This window comes from Procambarus clarkii, chromosome 8 (genome assembly GCF_040958095.1).
Source record: "Procambarus clarkii isolate CNS0578487 chromosome 8, FALCON_Pclarkii_2.0, whole genome shotgun sequence".
In the NCBI taxonomy this organism is placed as follows: Eukaryota; Metazoa; Arthropoda; class Malacostraca; order Decapoda; family Cambaridae; genus Procambarus; species Procambarus clarkii.
The window spans coordinates 51,653,714-51,666,329 of NC_091157.1; the positions used below are offsets into that span (position 1 = coordinate 51,653,714).

At 44.6% G+C, this 12,616-nt stretch overlaps 1 protein-coding gene across 1 annotated transcript in view; it reads left to right on the forward strand.

Annotated features, from left to right (window-relative positions):
* Window positions 1-1,192: 1,192 nt before the first annotated feature.
* LOC138361457 (centromere-associated protein E-like) overlaps window positions 1,193-12,616 on the forward strand; it is a 32,084-nt gene continuing 20,660 nt past the window's right edge. The window contains exons 1-3 of the mRNA XM_069320791.1: window positions 1,193-1,406; window positions 5,456-5,803; window positions 9,887-10,234. Of these exons, the coding sequence (XP_069176892.1) occupies window positions 1,193-1,406; window positions 5,456-5,803; window positions 9,887-10,234 (910 nt within the window). The remainder of the gene's footprint in view (window positions 1,407-5,455; window positions 5,804-9,886; window positions 10,235-12,616) is intronic.

Here is a 12,616-nt window from a genome sequence, read left to right on the forward strand (position 1 = left end):
AGCCACAGAGACGTTAGAAGGAACTTTTTCAGTGTCAGGTTAGTTAACGGATGGAATGCATTAGGCAGTGATGTGGTGGAGGCTGACTCCATACACAGTTTTAAATGTAGATATGATAGAGCCCACTAGGCTCAGGAATCTGTACACCAGTTGATTGACAGTTGAGAGGCGGGACCAAAGAGCCAAAGCTCAACCCCCGCAAGCACAAATAGGTGAGTACAAATAGGTAAGTACACACACACACACACACACACACACACAGGAGGTATCACAGGAAAAGTAAAATAAACACAAATAAGTCATAAATGAAAATCAAACACTCTAACATTGGAAAAATTATTGAAATGGAAATAATTTTATTTTTCTTTTACAGAATTCTTCAAAATTTTCATGATCATTTAATCATGGTGGTGGTTCTGGACCTAGACGACCGGGGGAAGACCATCATTGGAAACCAGGGACCTATGGCGCTTTAAGACAATCAGATTGGCTAAAACGCGGGTCCTCCTTTTTGTTCTGTTAATAGCACCCTGCTGTTCCTGAGAGAGAAACAAACATTATTCTAATCTTACAGTAAACAATAATTATGTAAGTCTCGATTAAAAAAATCTTGCCCAAACGTTCATGACTGTTTTTTAAGTGTACTAAGTAAGATAAGTGTCTTGCTTCACTATCATAAAACAAGTCTTATATGTGGCATTTTGGGAGAAGCCGGAGTACAGTACTGTATACGTCTATTGGTTGGAGGGGGGGGGGGAGGTTGCTGCGATACAACCCCATGTAATTCCAGAGAAGACGGGCACGTATACAACCCTTACAGTCACAATTATATTTTATATAATTATAAAGCAAGTGTGTGAGGATGGGTGGAGCGGACATGCAATACAGGACCAGTGTGAGATGTGGGAGGGCAAGACACAGTCCAGAAGGCAAGTGTGAGACATGGGAGGAACAGCAATCACTTTCGGAATCAACACAGCAAATTTACTGTTTTACCGAAATCCAGCTATAAAAACATCCTGAAGATCATGGCAGAGACCATTATCAATTGCCTACAGATGATGAAGAACGCCTCACAACAACTGACTCAAGAAATCACTTGTGTAATAATGGACAAGATCCTGCAGCAGACCTCAGTTACACAAGAAACAGAATGAGACAAGACAGAGTACAAGAGGACAAACAACGCGACATGGACATACAGACAACCAACAACAGTCGGGTAGTCAAGACACCAGACCATAAAAATCCACAAAAACAACTGCAAGAAGTAGTGGCAACTCAAGATCAACGGAATCATTCAACACAAGAGACAGACAATAAACTTAAGTCAGTGAACCATCACTTGGCCAAGTCCCAAGTCCAAACTGGATTGGTAACTGACAAATTTAAAAAACTCTTCACAAGTCAGCGTCTTTCCTTGTGTAGCTTCTGGGGTTCAATGGCCCCTCAGCCCGCCGGTTAGTCGTATGGTCAAAAAAGGCTTTTGGACGCGGCTGCTCGCAGCCTGACGTATGAATCCGGTAATTCTTGGAGGTGTTTGTCAAGGAGGTGTGTTTGTGTAGCGGGAGTGTGTGTCAACTTTTAAGCGGTCCCAATAATTAAGATGACTTATAGAGCGCATTCTGAAGTAGAGTTGAAGTAGAACTTCTGGTTGCAATTCTTTTAACCATGTCGTAGCTCAGTCGATTAGGGCAGCGTCTGGGATGCTCTCGGACGTAGGTTCGAACCCTCGTTACGGCCCATATGTATTTGTTCATTTGATGCATCACCCTATTGCCATTTCTGTGTGTAATGAAGTAAGGGCAAAGAGGTAGAACGGCCTATTGACAGAGCTCGAGTGCATGGGGTAATTGCGTAAAATCATGGTTTGTGTCTCGGAGAGGCTGCAGGGTCCAAGTAAAGTCAGAAGAACTTCTGGATGCAATTCTTTTAACCTTGTTGTAACTCAGTCGATTAAGGCAGTGTATGGGATGCTCTCGGACATAGGTTCGAACCCTCGTCACTGCCTTTGTGGATTTGTTCATGCAGGAAATTCTGTAGTTAGTTGGAGACTCTCAAACGGGTGTTCAACTTTACAAACAGAAATGCTAGCCATTCAAAATGCTTTGGAACATACTCTTGCTGAACACAGACAACATGTTATCATACATACAGATTCGAGAACTGCCACTGAAACCTTCCAACAAGAACACATACGTGATAACATCCATCTGACCACAAACGTCATAGCATTGATGCAAAGATTCAAAGGTCAAGGCCGTCGGGTACTTACCAACTTCCATATCAGAAATATGGAAGACGGCGAATGTGGTCCCAATTTACGAAAAGGGCGACAGACAAGAGGCACTGAACTACAGGCCAGTGTCCTTGACTTGTATACCATGCAAGGTGATGGAGAAGATCGTGAGAAAAAACCTGGTAACACATCTAGAGAGAAGGGACTTCGTGACAAATCGCCAACATGGGTTCAGGGAGGGTAAATCTTGCCTTACAGGCTTGATAGAATTCTACGATCAGGTGACACAGATTAAGCAAGAAAGAGAGGGCTGGGCGGACTGCATTTTCTTGGATTGTCGGAAAGCCTTTGACACAGTACCGCATAAGAGGCTGGTACATAAGCTGGAGAGACAGGCAGGTGTAGCTGGTAAGGTGCTCCAGTGGATAAGGGAGTATCTAAGCAATATGAAGCAGAGAGTTACGGTGAGGGGTGAGACCTCCGATTGGCGTGAAGTCACCAGTGGAGTCCCACAGGGCTCTGTACTCGGTCCTATCTTGTTTCTGATATATGTAAATGATCTCCTGGAGGGTATCGATTCATTTCTCTCAATGTTTGCGGACGATGCTAAAATTATGAGTAGGATTAAAACAGAAGAGGACTGTTTGAGGCTTCAAGAAGACCTAGACAAGCTGAAGGAATGGTCGAACAAATGGTTGTTAGAGTTTAACCCAACCAAATGTAATGTAATGAAGATAGGTGTAGGGAGCAGGAGGCCAGATACAAGGTATCATCTGGGAGAGGAAATTCTTCAGGAGTCAAAGAAGGAAAAAGACTTGGGGGTTGATAACACGCCAGACCTGTCTCCTGCAGCACATATCAAGCGCATAACATCAGCGGCATATGCCAGGCTGGCCAACATACGAACGGCATTCAGAAACTTGTGTAAAGAATCATTCAGAACTTTGTATACCACATATGTCAGGCCAATCCTGGAGTATGCAGCCCCAGCATGGAGTCCATATCTAGTCAAGGATAAGACTAAACTGGAAAAGGTTCTGAGGTTTGCCACCAGACTAGTACCCGAGCTGAGAGGTATGAGCTACGAGGAGACACTACGGGAATTAAACCTCACTTCGCTGGAAGACAGAAGAGTTAGGGGGGACATGATCACCACATTCAAGATTCTGAAGGGAATTGATAGGGTAGATAAAGACAGTCTATTTAACACAAAGGGAACACGCACAAGGGGACACAGGTGGAAACTGAGTGCCCAAATGAGCCACAGAGATATTAGAAAGAACTTTTTTAGTGTCAGAGTGGTTGACAAATGGAATGCATTAGGGGGTGATGTGGTGGAGGATGACTCCATACACAGTTTTAAGTGTAGATATGACAGAGCCCGATAGGCTCAGGAATCTGTACACCTGTTGATTGACGGTTGAGAGGCGGGACCAAAGAGCCAGAGCTTAACCCCGCAAACACAACTAGGTGAGTACACAGGTGGAAGCCGAGTACCCAAATGAGCCACAGAGACATTAGAAAGAACGTTTTCAGAATCAGAGTAGTTAGTAAATGAAATGCATTAGGAAGTGGTGTGGTGGAGGCTGACTCCATACACAGTTTCAAATGTAGATGGGATAGAGCCCAGTAGGCTCAAGAATCTGTACATCAGTTGATTGACGGTTGAGAGGCGGGAACAAAGAGCCAGAGCTCAACCCCCATAAGCACAATTAGGTGAGTACACACACACACACACACAAGCAAGCACGCAAGAAAGCAAGCACTCAAGCAAGCACGCACCCACGCATGCACTCACGCACGCACTCATGAACGCAGACAAACACACACACACACACACACACACACACACACACACACACACACACACACACACACACACACACACACACACACACACACACACACACACACACACACACACACACACACACACACACACACACACACACACACACACACACACACACACACACACACACACACACACACACACACACACACACACACACACACACACACACACACACACACACACACACACACACACACACACACACACACACACACACACACACACACACACACACACACACACACACAACGCGAACAAGGGACACGTTCCTTGGACGCGAACAAGGGGACACAGGTGGAAACTGAGTACCCACATGAGCCACAGAGACGTTAGAAGGAACTTTTTCAGTGTCAGGTTAGTTAACGGATGGAATGCATTAGGCAGTGATGTGGTGGAGGCTGACTCCATACACAGTTTTAAATGTAGATATGATAGAGCCCACTAGGCTCAGGAATCTGTACACCAGTTGATTGACAGTTGAGAGGCGGGACCAAAGAGCCAAAGCTCAACCCCCGCAAGCACAAATAGGTGAGTACAAATAGGTAAGTACACACACACACACAGGAGGTATCACAGGAAAAGTAAAATAAACACAAATAAGTCATAAATGAAAATCAAACACTCTAACATTGGAAAAATTATTGAAATGGAAATAATTTTATTTTTCTTTTACAGAATTCTTCAAAATTTTCATGATCATTTAATCATGGTGGTGGTTCTGGACCTAGACGACCGGGGGAAGACCATCATTGGAAACCAGGGACCTATGGCGCTTTAAGACAATCAGATTGGCTAAAACGCGGGTCCTCCTTTTTGTTCTGTTAATAGCACCCTGCTGTTCCTGAGAGAGAAACAAACATTATTCTAATCTTACAGTAAACAATAATTATGTAAGTCTCGATTAAAAAAATCTTGCCCAAACGTTCATGACTGTTTTTTAAGTGTACTAAGTAAGATAAGTGTCTTGCTTCACTATCATAAAACAAGTCTTATATGTGGCATTTTGGGAGAAGCCGGAGTACAGTACTGTATACGTCTATTGGTTGGAGGGGGGGGGGGGAGGTTGCTGCGATACAACCCCATGTAATTCCAGAGAAGACGGGCACGTATACAACCCTTACAGTCACAATTATATTTTATATAATTATAAAGCAAGTGTGTGAGGATGGGTGGAGCGGACATGCAATACAGGACCAGTGTGAGATGTGGGAGGGCAAGACACAGTCCAGAAGGCAAGTGTGAGACATGGGAGGAACAGCAATCACTTTCGGAATCAACACAGCAAATTTACTGTTTTACCGAAATCCAGCTATAAAAACATCCTGAAGATCATGGCAGAGACCATTATCAATTGCCTACAGATGATGAAGAACGCCTCACAACAACTGACTCAAGAAATCACTTGTGTAATAATGGACAAGATCCTGCAGCAGACCTCAGTTACACAAGAAACAGAATGAGACAAGACAGAGTACAAGAGGACAAACAACGCGACATGGACATACAGACAACCAACAACAGTCGGGTAGTCAAGACACCAGACCATAAAAATCCACAAAAACAACTGCAAGAAGTAGTGGCAACTCAAGATCAACGGAATCATTCAACACAAGAGACAGACAATAAACTTAAGTCAGTGAACCATCACTTGGCCAAGTCCCAAGTCCAAACTGGATTGGTAACTGACAAATTTAAAAAACTCTTCACAAGTCAGCGTCTTTCCTTGTGTAGCTTCTGGGGTTCAATGGCCCCTCAGCCCGCCGGTTAGTCGTATGGTCAAAAAAGGCTTTTGGACGCGGCTGCTCGCAGCCTGACGTATGAATCCGGTAATTCTTGGAGGTGTTTGTCAAGGAGGTGTGTTTGTGTAGCGGGAGTGTGTGTCAACTTTTAAGCGGTCCCAATAATTAAGATGACTTATAGAGCGCATTCTGAAGTAGAGTTGAAGTAGAACTTCTGGTTGCAATTCTTTTAACCATGTCGTAGCTCAGTCGATTAGGGCAGCGTCTGGGATGCTCTCGGACGTAGGTTCGAACCCTCGTTACGGCCCATATGTATTTGTTCATTTGATGCATCACCCTATTGCCATTTCTGTGTGTAATGAAGTAAGGGCAAAGAGGTAGAACGGCCTATTGACAGAGCTCGAGTGCATGGGGTAATTGCGTAAAATCATGGTTTGTGTCTCGGAGAGGCTGCAGGGTCCAAGTAAAGTCAGAAGAACTTCTGGATGCAATTCTTTTAACCTTGTTGTAACTCAGTCGATTAAGGCAGTGTATGGGATGCTCTCGGACATAGGTTCGAACCCTCGTCACTGCCTTTGTGGATTTGTTCATGCAGGAAATTCTGTAGTTAGTTGGAGACTCTCAAACGGGTGTTCAACTTTACAAACAGAAATGCTAGCCATTCAAAATGCTTTGGAACATACTCTTGCTGAACACAGACAACATGTTATCATACATACAGATTCGAGAACTGCCACTGAAACCTTCCAACAAGAACACATACGTGATAACATCCATCTGACCACAAACGTCATAGCATTGATGCAAAGATTCAAAGGTCAAGGCCGTCGGGTACTTACCAACTTCCATATCAGAAATATGGAAGACGGCGAATGTGGTCCCAATTTACGAAAAGGGCGACAGACAAGAGGCACTGAACTACAGGCCAGTGTCCTTGACTTGTATACCATGCAAGGTGATGGAGAAGATCGTGAGAAAAAACCTGGTAACACATCTAGAGAGAAGGGACTTCGTGACAAATCGCCAACATGGGTTCAGGGAGGGTAAATCTTGCCTTACAGGCTTGATAGAATTCTACGATCAGGTGACACAGATTAAGCAAGAAAGAGAGGGCTGGGCGGACTGCATTTTCTTGGATTGTCGGAAAGCCTTTGACACAGTACCGCATAAGAGGCTGGTACATAAGCTGGAGAGACAGGCAGGTGTAGCTGGTAAGGTGCTCCAGTGGATAAGGGAGTATCTAAGCAATATGAAGCAGAGAGTTACGGTGAGGGGTGAGACCTCCGATTGGCGTGAAGTCACCAGTGGAGTCCCACAGGGCTCTGTACTCGGTCCTATCTTGTTTCTGATATATGTAAATGATCTCCTGGAGGGTATCGATTCATTTCTCTCAATGTTTGCGGACGATGCTAAAATTATGAGTAGGATTAAAACAGAAGAGGACTGTTTGAGGCTTCAAGAAGACCTAGACAAGCTGAAGGAATGGTCGAACAAATGGTTGTTAGAGTTTAACCCAACCAAATGTAATGTAATGAAGATAGGTGTAGGGAGCAGGAGGCCAGATACAAGGTATCATCTGGGAGAGGAAATTCTTCAGGAGTCAAAGAAGGAAAAAGACTTGGGGGTTGATAACACGCCAGACCTGTCTCCTGCAGCACATATCAAGCGCATAACATCAGCGGCATATGCCAGGCTGGCCAACATACGAACGGCATTCAGAAACTTGTGTAAAGAATCATTCAGAACTTTGTATACCACATATGTCAGGCCAATCCTGGAGTATGCAGCCCCAGCATGGAGTCCATATCTAGTCAAGGATAAGACTAAACTGGAAAAGGTTCTGAGGTTTGCCACCAGACTAGTACCCGAGCTGAGAGGTATGAGCTACGAGGAGACACTACGGGAATTAAACCTCACTTCGCTGGAAGACAGAAGAGTTAGGGGGGGACATGATCACCACATTCAAGATTCTGAAGGGAATTGATAGGGTAGATAAAGACAGTCTATTTAACACAAAGGGAACACGCACAAGGGGACACAGGTGGAAACTGAGTGCCCAAATGAGCCACAGAGATATTAGAAAGAACTTTTTTAGTGTCAGAGTGGTTGACAAATGGAATGCATTAGGGGGTGATGTGGTGGAGGATGACTCCATACACAGTTTTAAGTGTAGATATGACAGAGCCCGATAGGCTCAGGAATCTGTACACCTGTTGATTGACGGTTGAGAGGCGGGACCAAAGAGCCAGAGCTTAACCCCGCAAACACAACTAGGTGAGTACACAGGTGGAAGCCGAGTACCCAAATGAGCCACAGAGACATTAGAAAGAACGTTTTCAGAATCAGAGTAGTTAGTAAATGAAATGCATTAGGAAGTGGTGTGGTGGAGGCTGACTCCATACACAGTTTCAAATGTAGATGGGATAGAGCCCAGTAGGCTCAAGAATCTGTACATCAGTTGATTGACGGTTGAGAGGCGGGAACAAAGAGCCAGAGCTCAACCCCCATAAGCACAATTAGGTGAGTACACACACACACACACACAAGCAAGCACGCAAGAAAGCAAGCACTCAAGCAAGCACGCACCCACGCATGCACTCACGCACGCACTCATGAACGCAGACAAACACACACACACACACACACACACACACACACACACACACACACACACACACACACACACACACACACACACACACACACACACACACACACACACACACACACACACACACACACACACACACACACACACACACACACACACACACACACACACACACACACACACACACACACACACACACACACACACACACACACACACACACACACACACACACACACACACACACACACACACACACACACACACACACACACACACACACACACACACACACACACACACACACACACACACACACACACACACACAACGCGAACAAGGGACACGTTCCTTGGACGCGAACAAGGGGACACAGGTGGAAACTGAGTACCCACATGAGCCACAGAGACGTTAGAAGGAACTTTTTCAGTGTCAGGTTAGTTAACGGATGGAATGCATTAGGCAGTGATGTGGTGGAGGCTGACTCCATACACAGTTTTAAATGTAGATATGATAGAGCCCACTAGGCTCAGGAATCTGTACACCAGTTGATTGACAGTTGAGAGGCGGGACCAAAGAGCCAAAGCTCAACCCCCGCAAGCACAAATAGGTGAGTACAAATAGGTAAGTACACACACACACACAGGAGGTATCACAGGAAAAGTAAAATAAACACAAATAAGTCATAAATGAAAATCAAACACTCTAACATTGGAAAAATTATTGAAATGGAAATAATTTTATTTTTCTTTTACAGAATTCTTCAAAATTTTCATGATCATTTAATCATGGTGGTGGTTCTGGACCTAGACGACCGGGGGAAGACCATCATTGGAAACCAGGGACCTATGGCGCTTTAAGACAATCAGATTGGCTAAAACGCGGGTCCTCCTTTTTGTTCTGTTAATAGCACCCTGCTGTTCCTGAGAGAGAAACAAACATTATTCTAATCTTACAGTAAACAATAATTATGTAAGTCTCGATTAAAAAAATCTTGCCCAAACGTTCATGACTGTTTTTTAAGTGTACTAAGTAAGATAAGTGTCTTGCTTCACTATCATAAAACAAGTCTTATATGTGGCATTTTGGGAGAAGCCGGAGTACAGTACTGTATACGTCTATTGGTTGGAGGGGGGGGGGGAGGTTGCTGCGATACAACCCCATGTAATTCCAGAGAAGACGGGCACGTATACAACCCTTACAGTCACAATTATATTTTATATAATTATAAAGCAAGTGTGTGAGGATGGGTGGAGCGGACATGCAATACAGGACCAGTGTGAGATGTGGGAGGGCAAGACACAGTCCAGAAGGCAAGTGTGAGACATGGGAGGAACAGCAATCACTTTCGGAATCAACACAGCAAATTTACTGTTTTACCGAAATCCAGCTATAAAAACATCCTGAAGATCATGGCAGAGACCATTATCAATTGCCTACAGATGATGAAGAACGCCTCACAACAACTGACTCAAGAAATCACTTGTGTAATAATGGACAAGATCCTGCAGCAGACCTCAGTTACACAAGAAACAGAATGAGACAAGACAGAGTACAAGAGGACAAACAACGCGACATGGACATACAGACAACCAACAACAGTCGGGTAGTCAAGACACCAGACCATAAAAATCCACAAAAACAACTGCAAGAAGTAGTGGCAACTCAAGATCAACGGAATCATTCAACACAAGAGACAGACAATAAACTTAAGTCAGTGAACCATCACTTGGCCAAGTCCCAAGTCCAAACTGGATTGGTAACTGACAAATTTAAAAAACTCTTCACAAGTCAGCGTCTTTCCTTGTGTAGCTTCTGGGGTTCAATGGCCCCTCAGCCCGCCGGTTAGTCGTATGGTCAAAAAAGGCTTTTGGACGCGGCTGCTCGCAGCCTGACGTATGAATCCGGTAATTCTTGGAGGTGTTTGTCAAGGAGGTGTGTTTGTGTAGCGGGAGTGTGTGTCAACTTTTAAGCGGTCCCAATAATTAAGATGACTTATAGAGCGCATTCTGAAGTAGAGTTGAAGTAGAACTTCTGGTTGCAATTCTTTTAACCATGTCGTAGCTCAGTCGATTAGGGCAGCGTCTGGGATGCTCTCGGACGTAGGTTCGAACCCTCGTTACGGCCCATATGTATTTGTTCATTTGATGCATCACCCTATTGCCATTTCTGTGTGTAATGAAGTAAGGGCAAAGAGGTAGAACGGCCTATTGACAGAGCTCGAGTGCATGGGGTAATTGCGTAAAATCATGGTTTGTGTCTCGGAGAGGCTGCAGGGTCCAAGTAAAGTCAGAAGAACTTCTGGATGCAATTCTTTTAACCTTGTTGTAACTCAGTCGATTAAGGCAGTGTATGGGATGCTCTCGGACATAGGTTCGAACCCTCGTCACTGCCTTTGTGGATTTGTTCATGCAGGAAATTCTGTAGTTAGTTGGAGACTCTCAAACGGGTGTTCAACTTTACAAACAGAAATGCTAGCCATTCAAAATGCTTTGGAACATACTCTTGCTGAACACAGACAACATGTTATCATACATACAGATTCGAGAACTGCCACTGAAACCTTCCAACAAGAACACATACGTGATAACATCCATCTGACCACAAACGTCATAGCATTGATGCAAAGATTCAAAGGTCAAGGCCGTCGGGTACTTACCAACTTCCATATCAGAAATATGGAAGACGGCGAATGTGGTCCCAATTTACGAAAAGGGCGACAGACAAGAGGCACTGAACTACAGGCCAGTGTCCTTGACTTGTATACCATGCAAGGTGATGGAGAAGATCGTGAGAAAAAACCTGGTAACACATCTAGAGAGAAGGGACTTCGTGACAAATCGCCAACATGGGTTCAGGGAGGGTAAATCTTGCCTTACAGGCTTGATAGAATTCTACGATCAGGTGACACAGATTAAGCAAGAAAGAGAGGGCTGGGCGGACTGCATTTTCTTGGATTGTCGGAAAGCCTTTGACACAGTACCGCATAAGAGGCTGGTACATAAGCTGGAGAGACAGGCAGGTGTAGCTGGTAAGGTGCTCCAGTGGATAAGGGAGTATCTAAGCAATATGAAGCAGAGAGTTACGGTGAGGGGTGAGACCTCCGATTGGCGTGAAGTCACCAGTGGAGTCCCACAGGGCTCTGTACTCGGTCCTATCTTGTTTCTGATATATGTAAATGATCTCCTGGAGGGTATCGATTCATTTCTCTCAATGTTTGCGGACGATGCTAAAATTATGAGTAGGATTAAAACAGAAGAGGACTGTTTGAGGCTTCAAGAAGACCTAGACAAGCTGAAGGAATGGTCGAACAAATGGTTGTTAGAGTTTAACCCAACCAAATGTAATGTAATGAAGATAGGTGTAGGGAGCAGGAGGCCAGATACAAGGTATCATCTGGGAGAGGAAATTCTTCAGGAGTCAAAGAAGGAAAAAGACTTGGGGGTTGATAACACGCCAGACCTGTCTCCTGCAGCACATATCAAGCGCATAACATCAGCGGCATATGCCAGGCTGGCCAACATACGAACGGCATTCAGAAACTTGTGTAAAGAATCATTCAGAACTTTGTATACCACATATGTCAGGCCAATCCTGGAGTATGCAGCCCCAGCATGGAGTCCATATCTAGTCAAGGATAAGACTAAACTGGAAAAGGTTCTGAGGTTTGCCACCAGACTAGTACCCGAGCTGAGAGGTATGAGCTACGAGGAGACACTACGGGAATTAAACCTCACTTCGCTGGAAGACAGAAGAGTTAGGGGGGACATGATCACCACATTCAAGATTCTGAAGGGAATTGATAGGGTAGATAAAGACAGTCTATTTAACACAAAGGGAACACGCACAAGGGGACACAGGTGGAAACTGAGTGCCCAAATGAGCCACAGAGATATTAGAAAGAACTTTTTTAGTGTCAGAGTGGTTGACAAATGGAATGCATTAGGGGGTGATGTGGTGGAGGATGACTCCATACACAGTTTTAAGTGTAGATATGACAGAGCCCGATAGGCTCAGGAATCTGTACACCTGTTGATTGACGGTTGAGAGGCGGGACCAAAGAGCCAGAGCTTAACCCCGCAAACACAACTAGGTGAGTACACAGGTGGAAGCCGAGTACCCAAATGAGCCACAGAGACATTAGAAAGAACGTTTTCAGAATCAGAGTAGTT